The following is a 20,808-nucleotide window of genomic DNA, read 5'->3' on the forward strand; positions in this document are numbered from 1 at the left end:
CCTGACATATGGTTGTCAAGCCTCTGCTTAAAGACCTCCAAAGAAGGAGACTCCACCACACTCCTTGGCAGCAAATTCCACTGTCGAACAGCTCTTACTGTCAGGAAGTTCTTCCTAATGTTTAAGTGGAATCTTCTTTCTTGTAGTTTGGATCCATTGCTCCGTGTCCGCTTCTCTGGAGCAGCAGAAAACAACCTTTCTCCTTCCTCTATGTGACATCCTTTTATATACCGTATTTTTCCTTCTATAACACGCAGATTTTTTCTCCTAAAAAGGAAGGGGAAATGTCTGTGCGTGTTATTGAGCGAATGTGTGGTCCCTGGAGCCAATTGGTGCAAGGGGAGGCAAAAAAAAGCAGGCAAAAATCAAATCGCACGTCTCTGAGAAGGGAAACTTGAAAAGAGGAAGCGGCTGCTTTCCGGCATTCTGCCTCAGGGTCTTACTGCCCACCCACCTCTGTTTCCTTGCTGTGTTTGCTCAAACGGAACAAAGAGCAGGGAAAGCCCCTCCCCTCCAGGCAAGCAGAGGGGAAAGCTGAAAACATGCAGGAGGGAGAGAGAGAGAGAGAGCGGGAGCTGGCTGGCTTGGGTGGGTAGGTGAGGGAAAACTTTTGCCTTCCTTTCCTCCCTACCCCTCTCCTGCATTCTTAGCCAGCTGCTTCTCTGCACACCCCTCTCCTGCTCCTTGTCCCTTCTGTGTTTTTCCTTCCCTCCCCACTTAAAATGTGGTTAAAAAGCATGGATCCACATGGATCCTCAGGATCTTTGCATTGGGTCAGCCCAAATTCACCATCAGATCACATAGCATGTCCATGGCTACAGCCTGCCCCCCAAAAATCACGCACCCACTGTTGCCTGGGGCTGCAATGGTGCAAAAATGTGGTTAAAAAGCATGGATCCACATGGATCCTCAGGATCTTTGCATTCAGTCACCCCAAATTCACCATCAGATCACATACCATGTCCATGGTTACAGCCTGCCCCCCAAAAATCACGCTGTTGCCTGGGGCTGCAATGGTGCAAAAACGTGGTTACAAAACATGGATCCACATGGATCCTCAGGCTCTTTGCATTGGGTCAGCCCAAATTCACCATCAGAGCACATAGCATGTCCATGGCTACAGCCTGCCCCCCAAAAATCACGCACCCACTGTTGCCTGGGGCTGCAATGGTGCAAAAACGTGGTTACAAAGCATGGATCCACAGGGATTCTCAGGATTTTTGCATTGGGTCACCCCAAATTCACCATCAGATCACATGTCTGTGGCCACAGCATGAAGCACAAAAATGATACATCCACTGTTTCATTCAGAATGTTTTTTCCCTTGTTTTCCTCCTCTAAAAACGATGTGCGTGTTATGGTCAGGTGCGTGTTATAGAGCGAAAAATACGGTATTTGTTTTTGTTTTTTTAAAAGAAATATTTATTAAGATTTTTCAAAACAGATCCAAATCAAAACAATACATCAAAATTAACAATCAAAAACAACACAACAAAACAACCGAAACAAAAAAATAAAAAAATATTGCTTACTTACTAACTTTTTAACCCTCTTTCCTGACTTCCTCACATCTCCTTTTTCTGCGTTCCCCTTTACACAAATCAGTTTTAGCAATTTCTTACCCTCTTTCCAATCTTATTCAATATTGTACATTTCAACCTATTATGCCTTTATTTCCCTTCTTCTTTAATTTAACTTATTCCTTTATATCATTTGTTTAAACACAACATAATAGTACTCTGGTCCTACCCCTTCTTTTCCACATCATTTTTGCATATTTCTTTTTACCAAACCCCTAGTGCCCTATTATTTTTATATCTCACATCTTTTTAACATTCAAACATTTTACAATGTTTTTGAAGATATTCTTTAAATTTCTTCCAGTCCTCTTCCACTGATTCTTCTCCCCGGTCTCGGATTCTGCCAGTCATTTCTGCTAATTCCATGTAGTCAATCACTTGCATCTGCCATTCTTCCAAGGTGGGCAAATCTTGTGTCTTCCAGTACTTTGCGATGAGTATCCTTGCTGCGGTCGTTGCATACATAAAGAATGTTCTATCTTTCTTTAGCACCAATTGGCCGACCATGCCCAAGAGAAAGGCCTCTGGTTTCTTAAGGAAGGTATATTTAAATACCTTTTTCAGTTCATTATAGATCATTTCCCAGAAAGCCTTAATCTTTGGGCATGTCCACCAAAGGTGAAAGAATGTTCCCTCAGCTTCTTTGCATTTCCAACATTTATTGTCAGGCAGGTGATAAATTTTTGCAAGCTTGACTGGGGTCATGTACCACCTATAGATCATTTTCATAATATTTTCTCTTAAGGCATTACATGCCGTAAATTTCATATCAGTGGTCCACAACCTCTCCCAGTCAGCGAACATAATGTTATGACCAATGTCCTGTGCCCATTTAATCATGGCTGATTTAATTGTTTCATCCTGAGTATTCCATTTTAACAGCAAGTTATACATTCTCGAAAATATCTTGGTTTTAGGTTCTAACAATTCTGTTTCTAATTTTGATTTTTCCACCTGGAAGCCTATTTTTTTATCCAAATTGAAGGCTTCTCTTATTTGATGATAATGTAGCCAATCTCACACTTTATCTTTTAGTTTCTCAAAACTCTGCAATTTCAATGTATCTCGGTCTTGTTCTAATATCTCCCAGTATTTTGGCCATTTGGCCTCCATATTGAGTTTTTTTCAAAGCCTTGGCCTCCATGGGTGGTAACCACCTTGGAGTCTTGTTTTCCAATAGATCTTTATATCTTGTCCAGACATTAAACAAGATTTTTCTGACAATATGGTTTTTAAATGCTCTGTTAACTTTTACCTTGTCGTACCACAAATATGCATGCCACCCAAAAGCATTATTGAACCCTTCCAAATCCAAAATGTCAGTGTTCTCAAGAAGTAGCCAGTCTTTCAACCAGCAGAATGCTGCTGATTCATAATAAAGCTTCATGTCTGGCAGGGCAAACCCCCCTCTTTCTTTAACATCTGTCAATATTTTAAATTTTATTCTGGGCTTTTTGCCCTGCCAGACAAATTTAGAAATATCTCTTTGCCACCTCTTGAAACAATCCATCTTGTCCACAATCTGTAAAGTTTGAAACAAAAACAACATTTTTGGCAATACATTCATCTTTATAGCAGCAATCCGACCCAACAAGGAAAGCTTCAATTTTGACCAAATTTCTAGATCTTTTTTGACTTCTGACCAACATTTCTCATAATTATCTTTAAATAAATTCAAGTTTTTAGCCGTCATATTGATCCCTAGGTACTTCACTTTCTTAACCACAGTTAGGTCTGTCTCTTTCTGAAACCTTTCTTTTTCCATTGTTGTCAGATTCTTCTCTAAAACCTTAGTTTTTTGTTTGTTCAATTTAAATCCTGCCACATGACCAAATTCTTGAATCAATTCTAACACCCTTTTCGTACTAGATTCTGGCTCCTGTAATGTAAGAACCAAGTCATCTGCGAAGGCCTTAAGTTTATATTGTTTAGCTCCGACCCTAATTCCCTGAATCGACCGGTCCCTTCTGACCATATTCAAAAGCACCTCCAGGACCGATATAAATAACAATGGAGAGATAGGGCAGCCCTGTCGTGTTCCTTTTTCAATCCTAAACTCTTCTGATACCACATTATTAACTATCAATTTTGCCTTTTGTTTTGAATAGATTGCTTCAATCCCATTTTCAAACCCCCGTCCCACTCCCATTCCCTTAAGATTTTTCTTCATAAAGTTCCAAGAAATGTTGTCAAAGGCCTTCTCCGCATCAATAAAAATTAAAACTGCTTTTGTATTAATATTCTCTTGTAATAACTCCAAAATGTCAATGATATTCCTTGTATTATCAGACAGATGTCTGCCTGGGAGAAAGCCTGCCTGATCTTTGTGAATTACTTCATTTAAGACTCTTTTTAACCTATTAGCTAAAATATCTGCAAAAATTTTGTAATCCACATTTAAAAGGGATATGGGACGGTAGTTCTTAAGTTGTGTCTTTTCAGATTCAGATTTGGGTATAAGGGTGATGAAAGCTTCTTTCCATGACTCCGGCGCCTTCTTTCCCTCCAAAATCTCATTACATACCTCCTTTAATGGTTGAATTAAGTAGTCTTTCAAAGTCTTGTAATACTTGGAGGTTAGTCCGTCAGGTCCTGGAGACTTGCCTAGTTGCATGTTCTGAATGGCACCTTCAATCTCCTGTTCTGATATTTTATAGTTCAATGTTATCTCATTTTCCTGAGATATCTTTTGTAATCCATTTGTTCTTAAGAATTCGTCTATCTCAGTCTCATTCTGTGGCCCCTGGGTGTAGAGTTGTTTAAAGTATCTCTGGAAGCACTTTCTAATCTCCACAGGATTCTGAATGTTTTTTCCTTCAACCTCAAGATTTGTAACCGTATTCAGCTTCTGTCTTTTTTTCAACTGCCACGCTAGCAGTTTCCCACATTTATTTGCTGATTCAAATGTCTTTTGTCTCATTTGTTTAATTTTCCACTCAACTTCCTGATTTATCAATTTCAAATATTGTACTTGATATAGTTTAATTTCTCTCAGAATCTCCTGTGACTTTGGTTTCGATCTTAGTTTTTTCTCTCCTTCTTTTATTTTCTCCAAAAAATTTTCCTTTTTCTCATTTTGGGTTCTCTTTTTTATGGCATTCTGTTGTATCAGAAACCCACTCATGACCGCTTTACTTGCGTCCCAGATTACTCTTTTTTCAACTGTAGTTTTCAGGTTTACTTCAAAATAGTCTCTCAGAGTCTTTTGGGCCTTCTTAACAATCTCTTGATCTCTTAATAAGGTGTCATTCATCTTCCATCTGAAGGAACCAGTTAATGTTAGTTTCATTTCCATCTTCACGGCGTTATGGTCAGAGCAGGTTTTGGGGCAGATTTCCACCTTTCTAGTCTTTGGTGCCAGTCCTCTAGTTATCCATATTTGGTCAATTCTAGTCCAGGTCATTTGGGCTTCAGAGAAGAAAGTCCCTTCTCTCCCTAAGGGATTTTTAGTTCTCCAAATGTCAATCAAATCCATATTGTCAGTTAGTTCAAAAAAAGTTTTAGGTAGCCTGCCATCCTTTGTTATGTTTTGTCTTTGTGCTTTATCCATATTTGTAGATACCACCCCATTCATATCTCCCATCATAATAATGTTGTTATAGTCCATGTAGTCCAGCATTGTCTCATGCAGCTTCTTATAAAACTCTGACTTCCCCTCATTTGGTACATAAATTCCTAAAATCAAAAATTTTTCTCCTTGTATTTGAATTTCAATTGCCACAATTCTCCCTTGTTCATCTTTAAAAAGAAATTTTGGTGATAGGCTTTCTTTTGCATAAATAACAACTCCTCTCTTCTTCACTCTGTCCGGTGAGATAAATTCTTGACCTAATCTTTTGTTAATTAGAACTTTCCTGTGTAGCCTAATCACATGCGTTTCCTGTAGGCAAATTAGGTCTAATTGTTCCTTTTTTAATATATGAAAAATCCTTTCCCTCTTGTGAGGGGAGTTACAACCATGAATGTTCCAGCTTAAAAGTTGCAGAGACATGTTGAGATATATCTAATTTCCTCCCACTGCTCCCAGAAGTTCTTCTCCCTTTGACGGTGGTATCACTTTCTCCGGTTCGTTAAGACCCAAGGGTGTAAGTAGAGAACTCAAAGGTCCAGATCCTAAGGCTTCTAGTTCTTTTTCAGTCTCTTTCTGAAGGCCTTCTCCGTAATCACTCAAAATTTTTTCCTTATCTTCAACTGTTCTGATTTTAATTCCCCCACCCCTAAAATTAAAAGATAGTCCCTGGGGGAACTCCCATCTAAAAACGATTCTGTTACTTCTCAGTAGCTTCACTAGATCTCCATAGTTTGATCTGAGGTCCAGAAGATGTTTCGGAATGTCCTTGTAAGTTTCCACTCTAAAATCATGAATCTCAAGAGTCTTTTGAAAGTGCGCACCCAGTATCTTGTCTCTTTCTTCCTTTGATCTGAGGGAGATCAGGCAATCCCTTGACCTGACCTTCCTCCCTCCCTTTCCAAGTCTGAATGCACTTGTAATTTTAAAGTCTTTATCCTTTTCCAAAGGCCAAAATTCTGCAAACTCTTTTGTCAAAAATTCAATTAAATCCTCCTTCTCAAGTTCTGGAACTGACCTCAATCTCAGATTGTTTTCCCTAGATTTCAGTTCTAACATAGACAGATATGCCTGGTGTTCACCAATCTGTTTACGCATGGGTTTGATTTCCTCTTGCACAGCCTCTACTTTCTGTCTGTTCTCCTCAGATATTTTGCTATTTGCTGTGGTGGCCTCAAATAATTTCCCAATAGATTCTGCATTTGACTTAACTTGCTCAGTCAGGTTGTTAACACTGGCTGTATTTTGGTCAAGTTTAGCTGATTGCTCAGTCACCTGCTTGCTCAGGCCATCTAGTTTTTCAAAAATTTTATCTAATACTGTGGTGAAGTCTCCTCCTGTGGCCATTCCTTCAGGCCCTATTTGCTCTAAATCTTCCTCTTGCGCCACAGGAATAGTGGGAACAGATGATCTATGCAGCTGTGAGATTATGCTAGGCTGCTGTGTTTTGGTTTTACTTGATCTTGTCCTCCCTCTCATTCCACTGCTGTCTATGCGTCAAGGTCAGTCTCACGATTTACAATTCCCATGGAAATCCCCAAGTCCAAAGATAGAAAAGTACCCCCAGTAGTTACACAGCTTCAGTCTTCCACTAGAGGGACACAATGTTTATCTCAAAAGTCACAACTTATAAAGTCTTTTTCAAAGTCTTTTCAAGTTACAAAATGTCCCTTCAAATTTATAACAGTTTCAAATGTCCAGAGAGCCTCAAATCCTTTAACTTGCAGAGTTAATCACAAGAAGTTACAATGTCTCCAAAAGGTGCCAGTTGCAAAATGACAGTTCTTGCAGCCTGACAGCTCAAATAGTCTGGCAGCCCTGTCTCCGAGGATAAAATAAATCTTTATAAATCCACACAAGAAGAGGGAAAGCCAAATTCTTCCTCTTCCACCTTAAAATAAGGTGAAATTCTGTATCTGTTCAGATAATTATCTTTTAAAGCATAGTTCAGAGCAAAAGTATGTTACACGTCCTTGCTTTAGGTCTTTAAGCAGAGCCGGGAGATGGACTTCCTGGTTGCGTCTCCCGCTTCAGTGTCCAAATTACTTATTTTTTATTTAAAGTCCGAATTTCTTAAACTTCACCTACTCACGGTAGTCGTTTCTTAAGCCGAATTGTCCCAAGAAAAAGGTCAGCGCTCACCGACAACAGCTCTGCGGCTTCACTCTGGGGAAAGAGCGATCGACTCTCAGCACCGCGCCAGTCCCATCACCTTCCGGAGCCCCTTCCGGGGTTCCTATCCAGTTTCGGGGGGCACTAATGGTGCCCGCCGAGTCCCACGGCCACAGGCTTCTGCCACCTGTGGTTTTCCGACGTGGGTCTCCGCTTCGCTGCAGCGAACGACCCTTTTCCACGGAGCTCCCTCTTCACAGTTAGAAGAGGGCAGCCATTGCCGTTCGCGCTGCCTCCGGAAATCCGACATCCTTTTATATATTTGAACATGGCTATCATATCACCCCTTAACCTCCTCTTCTCCAGGCTAAACATGCCCAGCTCCCTTAGTCGTTCCTCATAAGGCATCGTTTCCAGGCCTTTGACCATTTTGGTTGCCCTCTGGACACGTTCCAGTTTGTCAGTGTCCTTCTTGAACTGTGGTGCCCAGAACTGGACACAGTACTCCAGGTGAGGTCTGACCAGAGCAGAATACAGTGGCACTATTACTTCCCTTGATCTAGATGCTATACTCCTATTGATGCAGCCCAGAATTGCATTGGCTTTTTTAGCTGCCGCGTCACACTGTTGGCTCATGTCAAGTTTGTGGTCAACCAAGACTCCTAGATCCTTTTCACATGTACTGCTCTCAAGCCAGGTGTCACCCATCTTGTATTTGTGCCTCTCATTTTTCCCCCCAAGTGCAATACTTTACATTTCTCCCTGTTAAAATTCATCTTGTTTGTTTTGGCCCAGTTCTCTAATCTGTCAAGGTCGTTTTGAAGTGTGATCCTGTCCTCTGGGGTGTTAGCATTGTTGGACTACAATTCCCATCATCGCTGACCATTGGCTAGACTGTCTGGGGTTCATGGGAATCGGAGTATGATCTCAAATTAGGAGGGCACCATCTTGCTTACAATTGCAGTAACCATTCAGAAGGCATGAGTGCATTATTTTACCATTTGGATGGACAATGAGTTATATCAGAAGCAAACAAACAAAGTCTATGGAAATGAATTATATAAATAAGTAGCAGGAGAAATCATCGTCATTTTAACAGTATAATCAGCTTTATCCCCCCCCCCCATTTCTTAAATTTGTTTTTGTTGCCTCTTAGTGGTCTGATGTTCACCAGCCAAGTAAACTTCATTAAAAAATATTCACAGATAAATTGCTTTTCAATAGGATTGCATTCCATTCATTGCAGGACCAGCATAATATGAATTATAGAACCTCAATGAAAACAACTTCTTCTTGTCTGTAATGCATATAGAAGAACAGGATGCAAAATTTGACAATGATCTACACAAGAGCTAGAGAGTGAGGTGCAGGGCATGATATTTAACCTTCAAAAGATTCAGGATTTGGGTCATGAGGGAAAACAGCCAAATTATTCATGAGTGTGACAAAGAGATGAAATGTGTAGACTTACACATGTCAAAAGAATACTGGAAGAAAATATTTCCTCTAGCCTTTGATATCAGCATTATGTACTGTTTAACAAAACCAAACCAAAAGAAGCCTGGAAAGAGAAATCTGCCTATCATTTATTTATTTAAAATATTCATCCCTTACCTTTCAACTAAAATTCTCCATGGGGCTACTTTCTAAAATTCTCTTTTATACCAACAATCATATAAAACTAGCAGAGTGTTCCGCTCCTTGAGTTTTGCCTGCTGGGCTGGATAGGAAAATTCATAAACCAGCTTTTGCTGGTAGAGTACAATGCTGATCTAGTGAGAGAGAAGCCATGCCGTCTTAGCAACACCCTTGTACAAAAAAGGAGGAACAAGAGTAGAATGGAAATATGGCAGGACACAAGTGGAGGTTAATCAGAATCCTGCTTTCACTCTATGTCCACAATGCCTTTATGGTATGATTCTAAAACAGGTGGCCAATGAAAACATCCCCATTAGAATGCAATGGAAAGCCACTTCTCACTGGCTGTCCTTTCAACTGCAACAGAGATTGTGATTCTGACTAACTGGAGCTAATCTGGGCACAACCCTAGGAGTACAAAAGTCTCAGAACACAGCTCATGGGTACAACATGTGGCAAGGCCAAAGCTGGGTCCAGGCGTGACCCCCCCCCACAGCTAAATGTCACCTAGTAGACTCACCCTTGTGCACCCCCTGTGGTGGACTTGCTGTTAGTAGATCTATGCCACAGCAATCTGCAGCCAGAGTCTGTAAGCCTCATGTGACTTCTGGCAGCAGTGACCCTCAAGGACAAGGACACATACTCTTAAGTATGGATTTTGCAGGAAGGGTGTCCTTCCTAGCAATCTCCAGTGTAGGTACCGTCATTAAGTCACTAGATGATTAAGTCACTCGATGGCACTGAACTTAGTTGCATGTGAATGGAGTCAAGACTGTCCTGTGTAGGTTCCATACTTTTTGGAGTCAGCCAGCCATTTTCTTGTTAAGCTTCGAGGCTGGAGTGTCCTCTGAACCAGTGTTCTTCAACCCTGGGTCCCCATCATCTCCAGTCATCTTAGCCAATGATCAGGGATTATTTGATATGTAGTCCCAACAACATCCGGGGACTCAAGGTTGAAGAACATTGCTCCAAACCTTCCATGACATCTCCCACCATGCACTGATGAAGGTAACAGAGTGCCCACTCGACCGCTTGGATTGGAAGAACAGGCACTACCACAGGTGGCAAATTAAACCTGTTGCGCATTTGTAAAAACTCAATTGTTTACTGTGGCGGCACCTGCACTTTGGAATTCCCTCCCTGACCAAGCAGGAGCTATCATTGTACTCTTTTTGATACCAGCTAAAGGCTACCCAGATGCTTAGAAAGTTGAGATAATGTTAACCTGTATTTAACTTGTGTTTTCAGTATTTTTGGGATGGTTTTAAGCAGTGCTTTTTCTGGGGGGACACAGGGGGACACATACCCCATAACATTTTGTGAATCTAAGTTTGGCCTCATTGAGGGGCAGTATTTCAATATGAGTAGGAAAATGAGAGTACCCTAAACATTTTTATTTTTTTTAGAAAAAAGCACTGGTTTTAAGTATGGATGTATTTTTTTCTTGGCATTATTGTTTTATCTTTTTGTAAACTGCTTTGAGGTGTACTTTTTACAATCAAGCAGTGCATAAATTTTATTAACATTTATAAATGTACACGCCTCCATATGTAGACATCCAGGAGATTATCATTGGGAGTGGGAGAAGCTAGGCTGCTGCATCAGCCATGGCTCCATGCAGGAGAAATCTCTCCTGTATCTGGATTTCTGTCTTAACAGAAATAGGATTATTAAAAATTGATGCCACAGGTAACTTTCAGAGAATGTGCTGTTCCTCCTTCTTCAGTAATAATACTACCTTTCTTCTAAGGCAGCTGTGGTTTAAATGAAAGAATAAAAATTGCTGTTGGTTGCACATCAATAGGCATTCCAAGGTGCACGTGGCACTAAGTGACTGCTCTGTTCTCAGTGCTACTCAATTCAGTGGCTGGGAGAGAGATGCAAGTTGCACACATTATATAGGCAGTAGACCACAGAGTGAGGAAAAGGGGTTGGGTCAATGCTTTCCAAAAACATTTTTTTTTAAAAAAATCCAATCATGAAATGGAGAGTCCCAGGAAACCAGTGGACATGAATTCAGATTTTGCTTTCTCTGTTGCGTCTGTATGTTTTCTACCCTGCACTGAATAGCAACCACAGGAAGCACATGAGTAGGACCGGAGCACACCAGCACTTCCCACTCCCCTGGTTTCCAGAAGCTTCTATTTGGAAGCATGACTGCCTTCAGGTGTGGAGGCAAAGCATGGCCACCATGACTAGTAACTCCAATTCAAATTAAGGGCCCTGTGGCTGCTTTTAGAATAAGAGAATCACACTGGCAGATCCAACCACAGATCTTCCATGTAATGTCTTGTTAGGCACCGAACGATTGATGTGCTATCTGCACATGTGAATCAGCTCTGTATGTATTGACAGATGAAATAAACATTTATTTAAAAAATCTGATGAGTTTTATTGCCGACATTCCCAATATGTCTTGAGGAAAGGTCTTTCCTACCTAACTAGTCCATCTCCTCCCTTCCTCCCTAAAGCATCCACAGTCAAATATTTCATTCTGAAGGTTAGAATGCAGTATTGTATTGTATTGTATTGGTTTTGGTTTTGGCTGGGGGAGCAGTGTTCTTAATATTTAAGGTTAAAAAGGTTCAGTTTTACATTGCAGAGGAATCATGGTAGTTATATATTCTTATATGCACCACCTCAAAAATAAATTATTAATAACTTCAATGTGTTTTTAAGAGTATATCACACTGGTAGCTATTAATTTTACAGAGTTACTTGACCCTATACTTTTCAATCATAGATAATTTTTCATGAAGTTCGGGTGCCACCTGGTGGGAGTTTGATGTAACTGGGAATAGTGAGGGTTTTTTATTTTAAAAAAATATACTGTATATAAAACCTTTACCAGGGATTTCCTCTCTAACCTTCTGAAGAGACTGGGTGTGCTCCCCTTTTTGGCTTTGGTAAAAAAAATATCCATAGAGCTAAAAGGAAATGGCAGGGAATTTATCTCAGCATTGTACTTCAAGCTGATCTCTTGCTTCTCCTATAGGCGCAGCAGCCTTGAATCCAAAGCAGAAAGCTGCCATGCTCTCTGACTCATTTCTACAGTGTATAAGCAGGCAGCCTCCCTTGTGCTCTGACCTGCCTCCTTTGTGGGTTCTGATTTCTCAGCAGTGCTCTGTGCGAAGACCAAAGTTCTGTGCGAAGGCCAAACCTCTCACCTTCTATTCAGCTCAAGTCACTATGTTATACTTGCAGCACCCTGAGGCACCCCCTAGGCTCAGCTCCCGGTGTGGTGGAACCGTTTATACCACCCTGAATCTACCTCTCTCCCCCCTGTCACCACTAACAGACCCTCATCAGGCAAAACCGCAATCCTAAAAACCAACGCTGGCCTTTGCCTTATTAACTAAATCCAGGGCTCAGGGAGGGGCTTCTACAACTTGACAGTCTGACACTGAATCTTCCAATGGCCCAACTGCCTACCTTTTGTTTCGTTAACAGCTCAGCCATCCCTAGGCTCCGTTCTCCTAACAACCCACACTCAGCAAGGCTGGCTTGGCTTGTATTTTCGTTGAAAGTACACTAAACAGGATATACCAAGAGCTCTGGCCAAAAGTTTCAATACAAGGAATAATTCCTACTCGAGAGTAGAGAAGAAAAACGTGTATATTCTGCTAAGAATACCAGTGTTAAACTAATAGTAAATTTAAACACGACGTATAAGTGCGATAGTTTTAAAATAAACACAACGTTTAAGTACAGAAATAGTGTAGTTTCAAATATGAAATGATATAGTATAAAGGTACATAAAATACCAGTACACAACAATAGTTTTATACAAGTCTCAATGGCAGTCAAAAAGAGTCCATATTATATAAAGTCAGAATGAAGAATCAAATAGGGCCAAAAAGAAGTATCCGTAGTATGAATCAGATGTACGACTCAGTAGTGGTGACCAGAATATACACGTTTTTCTTCTCTACTCTCGAGTAGGAATTATTCCTTGTATTGAAACTTTTGGCCAGAGCTCTTGGTATATCCTGTTTAGTGGCTTGTATTTTCAACATAAGTGGTTTGGCACAATTTAGCTCCTCAAACCTTGATTAATTCCAACTTTTATTGGGCCCAGGAATTTAGGGGGTTTGCACCCCACAATCTCATAACAATAATTTTGACAGGGTTAAAGGGAACCTTTACTCTATGACCAATGAATCCCTCCCAGCCACCCTGTCAGGTCCTTAGGAGGCTCCGTGTGCCATGTTCCTCATCAACTTCACTCTGCACTCGGGTGGTTTTTCCTGGCTGGAAAATTTCCTTGAACTGTGTTGAAGCTGCTTGCTTAACTGGATTGAGAGATGGGTGGGCGGGGGACTAGAAATATCTGGCTTCTGCACAGCTGAAATGGAACCCATGATATAAAGAGTGACAGCCATTGTTTCACTTCTTGCTACGCCTTTGGCCCTGCTCCACACTGGCATACAAGCCCTGGAAGGTTTCCTACGAGGAAATGCGTTTTCCTTGCGCTGGAAAATGTCCCCTACACCAGTTTACAACATGATCTTCTGTCTGTGATCCTTTCAACTGGCAATGCCAAGGATTAGGCCTGGAATCTTGCATCCAGTATATAGGATGCTACATCATACCCAGCCAGGGCCCTGGTCCATCAACATGGTGCCCATAGGTTCCATTGTGCTCACAAAGTCCTGTCAAGTTCCCAGCCAAGTTCTCCATCCTCCTCACACACCCTGGGTGGAAGTCTAATCTTGAGGAAGCTATCTCTGCCTCTTTAGTAGTTGTACACATCTGCAAAGGCATCCACCTTCTGTGCTGACCACAGGAGAAAAGCCATGAGAGTTATCAGCGGACACTAGTATTGGACAAAAAGGAGTTCCCCATGAAGAGAGATTGGTGGTTAAATGACCTTGGGAATTGTGTCATGCATAGAATCTAGTGGCTATTATGTTTAGGAGAGAGACCACTAGAGGGAGTCAACGCAAAGGTTTATAATTTTTCTAGGGATGCTAGACTGCCCAGGTTTGCAGTAAAAATAAATTTCTCCAATGACTATGTAAGCTTGTGCATGTTGCTGTGGATAATCCAAATTTTAGCTCTCCCTTTCCCTGGATGGAAGAAGGCAAAGCTGGCTCCAGGTTAGTCAGGTACAGCAGCAAAAAGGCAGGGCTGGCCTTTTAAATTCCCTTACAATGCCCCTGGAGCAAATCTATGTCAGGGACCAAGAGGAGACACTTGGGCCTGCTCCAGCTCTGGGCTGCTGGCGGTTTTCCTTTGCTCTGTGCTGAGAGAACCACCAGGCTTGTGGGAGCTGTAGCTAACATTTTGTATAGGTTCAGCAACAAGTCCTTCTGAGGGCTTGGGTCATTGGCATTTGCCCCATGGTGACAAGCCCTGGTGCTGAGTCTGGAAATAGATAATTCTGCTATTTCAAGATGTGGGTTTTGTTATGTTATTGAGAATACATTAAGCAGCATTGGAATAATGCTCCAAAAAGGAGCTTGAAATTTTACCTTAAGTAACCACCAAATAATATTAACTGTAATAAATTATAGGTCACAGTAATGCTTGCTTGCTTTTAACAAAAGCAAAAAATCCGTACTATTTAAAATAATGAACGACTGCTGTATAATCAATGATTTATTTAACAGAACATTCTGTGAAATTAGAGGCACAGTTTTGAATATTAGCCAGTGAAGATTTTGGTAAAAGCTAGTTCGCTGTAAGTATCAAGCAATTTCTTCCTTTATAAGTTCAGCCAGTATCTGGAAACCCTAAAAAAAAAAGCAAGAACATGCTTTCCAAAATGCTCATAGTTCATCTTGACAAAACTCAGTATTATTTAAGTAATATTCCTGTAGTTAATCAAAGCCCATTCATCTGAAGGAATCCAAAGACAGGCTTTATTGAATGGTGTGAGCAACTAATTTATATAATAATAATAATAATAATAATAATAATAATAATAAATCTACTCTTGTGGGAGTGCTGTCCATTAATTAAATATTCATTTTAGTGGACTAATTCTCTTAACTATTAATGCAAATACCGTTGTCGCCTTTGATCATTAGGAATTCATCCAATACAGATGATACTTGAAAGTTATGTGCAGTGCAGTGCGCTGATCCTACATATGCTTACATGAGAGTAAGCCACACTAAACTGAAACTTAATTGTGAGTAAACATGCATAGGAATGCAGTACAAATTTCTTTTTACTCTGATCTTGCTTGTAGGCTTCCCATGATGGGAAAAGGGTGCTGAATTACCTGGGCCTTTGGCTTGATCCAGCAGGGTTCTCATAAAGCCATTATTATCAGGGCTTTTTAATAACAGTACTCACTGGTTACAAAGTACAGGCACCTTTTTTTATTTTGCTACCCATGGCAGCTATTTAGTATTTGAACCCACGGTATTTTTCAAATACATAGATACCTAAAAATGCAATGATTATTATCATTCTATATGAATTTAGATACCATTCTTATAATACTTCATGGTGTTTCCCTTTTATGTTCATACAGCAGAAAAAGGCTGGTTATTCGGTAAAACAAATAAATATTCCTATTATCATGCATTTCCTTCTGGCTTCTCAGTGTTTTGGTGTGACTTCTGGAGAAGAAAGACTTTTCTGCTTATGGAAAATCTTAACCATCTGCTGAGAGCCTCCATAAAAATGGAGAAAATTGAGAGAAGTCCTCCTGCTGTCCACACAGAGGAGGCACGTGACAGTGGGGGCAGCTTATTATGCAGGAGGAACAAAAGCTTAACGGTAGCTCTAACGCTATGCAGGCCCGAGGTCTCTGGTTCAGCCTTGGCACCACTTGTTAAAGAATGGGCTATCTGGGAGACTGATGCTTAACCCAGTATCCCAAAGCAAATTCACCCTCCTGTTCTTGCTTGTTGGATGTAGAAGGTAGGGCAGGTGAAAAATTCCCTGTCTTGACTACTGGCTGTCATCACATGCTCCCGTGATGGGACACTTTTCTGCTTTCAAGGTGTGTGCCCGTGTGTGCGGTGGGGCTGTTCAACACTTCCTTTCTCAAAACTGAGCTGGCCGCAGAACAGGAATGGGCAGATCAGGATCTATACTGGTAGTGTCAGCATTTTCATCCCTCCCATTGCAAGGATCACCAGATCATGTTTGTTTTACTTTCTGTCTGAGAGAAAGGAGGGGGCAGAAGCTACTCTTCCAGACTTCCATCCCTGGTACTGTGTGTTTTTTTCCTTTGATCTGTCTAGAGACAAGATGGCAATATGAGAGAGTTGTTTCTCTCATACATGTTTGTTATGTTCTTTTATTTGTTTAATTAGGAGAAATAAATTAGGTATGCAACAAAACCTCCACAGCTTTGCTTCCGTTACTCTGCTGCATTTGAGGTGATCACATGAGCAAATGTGAGTCCACTGCACCAGGACCTATTCCTTGGGAATGCTGTGCTGCTGTCCCTACGTTCCTGTGATCGGAAGGTCAAAGAAGGTGCTCCCGACACCCAGCCCATGCAGGCGCTGAAGACATGGGCTGAACACGGGTGTATGGAAACCTAGAGCACTGGCTGATTTACAGCAAATTGGCAGGGGAACATAGGAAACTGCCTTATACAGAGTCAGACCATTGGTCCAGCTTGCTCTGTGTTTTCTGCACTGATTGGCAATGACTCTCCAGGGTTTCAGACAATGTTCTGGATACAGCAGCAGTATGAAGACTTCTGCTGGGAAAAACCTCTTTCAGAGACCTTCGAAGAGCACCTTTACCAAAGGCTAGATGGTCTGGTTCAGAGATGGGTTTTGGGTTATTTCCTAACCTGTCTGCTTTCTAAGAACCCCCTTTTTTAGTTACTGAAATGAAAAATACCTATATCTGACAAAATCAGTATATTTGCTCCAGTATACAGTGGTATCTCGGTTTACAAACGCTTCAGGTTACAGACTCCGCTAACCCGGAAGTAGTACCTTGGGTTAAGAACTTTACCTCAGGATGAGAACAGAAATTGTGCTCCAGCGGGAGGCCCCATTATCTAAAGTAGTACCTCAGGTTAAGAACAGTTTCAGGTTAAGAACGGACCTCCAGAACGAATTAAGTTCTTATCCAGAGGTACCACTGTATTGGTTTAGTGGCATTAGCACAATGCATTGTAGTTAAAACTTGTCTATTCACTGCTGTGTTGTGTGTGTGCCTTTCTTGTATCTTCTTGGCTTGAGTGTTTCTGTTTCAGCAGCACATGTAAAATACTGGCTGTATATGGAACCGGAAGGACACTTTAAGCATAACCATAAAGTGTAAAAATGATCACTAGGTGGTAAAGTCTACTGGGAGTTCAAAGAAAGGGCAAAATATATGCCCCTTTTTTGCAAGTTATCAGACTTTTATTGTAATTTAAAATTCTTAAGACAAGACTGAGAGTATTGGAAAACCCACAATTATTTTAATACAGAAAGAGAAAGTCAATGTTTTTGCAACGATCCAAAAACCGACTGTGATTTATTCTTCGTTTTTGTCAAATGCACCTTGTTCCCTTATTCCTTTTTATTCACAACATAAAAAAAGAAAACAATTTGCACTTAAACTGGAATATTCAAGCCAATGGGTTTGGTAAATTTTCTAATGTTTCCAATGGGGCTTATTTACTTGCACTAATGATTGTCAATAAAAACTGTTTCAGTTGTTTCTTCTGACAGAAAGAGAATGTCAAATCGAATGCAAAATCCCATTCCCTTCCCCGGAACCAAGATGCAACAATTTGGCTGTAGTCCTATACGTAATTAACATACATTCACTGAACTCAAGAGGAGTTTCGTCTCTGTAGACGTTTGCTGGCACTGGCCATCATAGTTACGCAGCAACTTAAATTCCCAATCTACACTGTTGCCAGGGACTTCTCTCTGCTGCAGGGCAAACCACCACAGAAGCCCCTGCTGTGCTCACCGAATCCTGCTGGCAGTAGCTAACAACCTAAATCCCTAAATGGGAGTTTTGTAGGCAAGGGCAGAGCAGGGCCATAGATGAATCCACTGGGTCCACAGCAGGTCCATTTCCCTCAGAAGGGCCCAGCTCAGGCCCCTTTGCTGCACCAGCCTGAGAGTTGGCACAGCAAAAATAGACAATTCAACTGTTTCTGCCACCCACACATACCCTTTCCCCTGGCAAGGTTGTGGATCCAGCAATTAATCTACCGCTCCATGCCTACTGCTTCAGTTAGGATGATGCAGTCCCATACATGTCTACTCAGGAGGAAGTTCTATTGAGTTCAATGGGATTTAGAATAATAGAATTTTGCTTCTCATAAAATTCCTTTTTTTGGACAACAAGAAAGTAGATTGCACTTACCCGGTCCATTTCATCTGGAGTAGCGAAAGAGTAGGAAACTCTGATATGAGGGGATGGTTCTGAGGGATCAATCATATAAGATTTCCCAGGAAGTAAAGACACCTAAAAATGTTGATTATTTTTTAAGACTTGTTCATTACTTTTATTGCTTTTGTGTATGTAGATGCTACTAATTTATCATGCATGAATATACTGTTTGTAGATATGTTATTGTCCACATGTGATCTCCACATATTTGCGTAGTGAAGCAAATGGAAGGGAGGAGTTATAGAATGGAAATTCAACATATTTCCATCAATGAAAGCATATACGTTAGCCCAACAAACAATCTTTCCCTGTGTCCTATTGCACTAGCCTTTACTGGCTTCTGCTAGCAGAACAGGGTAGTTTAATCCGTCCCCTAAATTTTAGTTATCTCAGATAGGAGTAAGAAATAGACCTTTCCATATGTATTAAACTAGAGAAAAACTGCTGAAACAAGTTCATTTCTGGCCTGCTTATTATAGTACACTTTATTCTTGTGGATGATGTGGGCTCATAGAAAGCAATCATATTACTTATGTAATATGATTTCTGCTGTAAAAAAACATAGGAAATTAAATTCAAAAGGATAAATCAATGGTAGTTCTATGGAGCTCCATCTTACTGAACTGGATTACTTGGCACACATTTATATTTTTCAGGAGTATTTCATTTTCAGTTGCAGAATTTCTACAAGAAGTTCTTTCATTTGCATTTTCCTCTGAAATGGCTTTTTGTTGCTAACACAACAATGAGGCTATAACAATAGAACTGGTAGAAGCTGAGCTCCACAGAAATTTATGGACTGCATGACTGGGTCAGAAGCAGGGATGCATGAATTTCAGTTTTTTTTTCTTATTTTTCCGGCCTTAAGATCAATTTTACACATTTCCACACCATTATACAAGTTGTCTTGAGAATTCATCAACATTTTGCTGTGTATTTCTCCCAGTATATACATTTTTGTATGCAACTTGCCAAATAACACACATAATTGGATGTTATTTTAACTAATATATGCATTTTTATGCACACTTTCCCCTAATGTGCCCATTTTTCTACACATCACAGTTGTATTGCAAAATTCAGAGAAATGAAAAATTCAAAGGATACAAATGAGCCTTATCTAATTATGTTTGACTCAGAGTAGGTCTACTGAAAGTGATGCAAATAAGTTAATCATGTCCATTAATCTTAATGTGTCTACTTTGAGTAGGATTAAGATTTCTTCAGGAAGTGTAAATCAGGTTTGCAGTAAAATGCAAACTAAAGCAGAATTTCTTTCTCATCCTTATTCAGACATGACAGCCCAGTGACACCAGCCCATTGACTTGTGGCACTTCACCCACCAACTCCACATCATGAAATATTTCAGCCTTTCCCATTACCACAGCAGTAGAGTAATCGATTTTTCCTACCCCTTTCTCCAGTGCTTTTTCCATGACCATCTGGAATGTATCTGAAACCCCCTTAATTTTAATCCACAAAAATAGTCCAGCATTAGGAGCATGCCACTCTGCTAAACCTAGAGGAGAAAGCACAACAACGAAGTGAAAGCATCCTAACGAGCTTATCAAGCGTGGTGTTTTTAAAATATTCAGTGCTTACAACAAACACAGTGGTGTAGAAGAACACTTCAGCCTTCTTCACCAGGGCCTCAGCCAAACAGTTTCTCATGTCAGAGGCCAGATTTTCTACCACACTCAGCCAACTAATAGTTCTCATAGTCTTATATATGTATTGGTTTTGAGCACACATGGTCCTTGTGCATTCCAAGGGTGAGTTCACACTAACCTGAGCTTCATGCTTACATGTGGGTCAAGTAAACAAGCACTAGAACTGGAGTTTAAAGTTGCCATTTACCATCATACTGTTTTTCTGCTTGACCCAATAGCAAAGCAATGTCTCTTTTTCTGATGATGTGAGACACATCCAGATACTACTATGGTGGTGTTATAATCTGATGACAGTAAATAGAAGGCACAAAATGAAGCCCATGTCATTTGCTAATCACACATCCAGGAAGTACCATTACATAGTTCTGGTTGGCTAATTTAGGTATAAGGAGTAAAAAGCAAGTTCTTTTTACCTTACTGCCTTCCAGACATACCTGCTTTTACTCTGGAAAACAAGCGATACTGGCTGCAAAGACTATGTTAGAACTGTCACCAGTTCTTGACAGATGTATGGTTGCACCAAGAACAACCTAAGATACCTAACGTGATCTAGAGCTCTTAGTCTCATGAAGTGAAGGCCAAGAAATGTGCTCTACAGGCTAGTCTAAATGTTTCATTTCTAAAGCAGATACTGCTTAAAATAATCTTTCTGTGTTGCATTTTCCACAGTAATTCAGAGTGCAGCACCTAATGGACTTTTCTCAGCAGGCACAGTTTCCATGCACTCATTCTTGACCATGGCTGGTGCCGCCAACATGAACACTCTACATGATGTGGACAAATAACTTGATAAGCCATGCTGTGCACAACAGTGGTGCATGGAGGAGACACACTCCATTCTGTTTGGAGTTCTTTTGAATGGCAGATGCTTGTTTCAAGGGGCAACTGTTTGACAAGTAGTAATGGCAACCCTAACCCATCCGTT

The 20,808-nt window shown here is 40.6% G+C and overlaps 1 protein-coding gene across 1 annotated transcript in view; it reads right to left on the reverse strand.

The window, feature by feature from the left end:
* Positions 1–20,808, reverse strand: part of AADAT (aminoadipate aminotransferase) — a 94,657-nt gene that overhangs the window by 23,668 nt on the left and 50,181 nt on the right. The window contains exons 27-28 of the mRNA XM_079990100.1: positions 19,626–19,732; positions 18,187–18,288 (exon numbers count right to left, since the gene is read on the reverse strand). Coding sequence (XP_079846226.1) covers positions 18,187–18,288; positions 19,626–19,732 — 209 coding nt within the window. The remainder of the gene's footprint in view (positions 1–18,186; positions 18,289–19,625; positions 19,733–20,808) is intronic.

Source organism: Podarcis cretensis (genome assembly GCF_951804945.1).
Source record: "Podarcis cretensis genome assembly, chromosome: 9".
Taxonomy (NCBI): domain Eukaryota; kingdom Metazoa; phylum Chordata; class Lepidosauria; order Squamata; family Lacertidae; genus Podarcis; species Podarcis cretensis.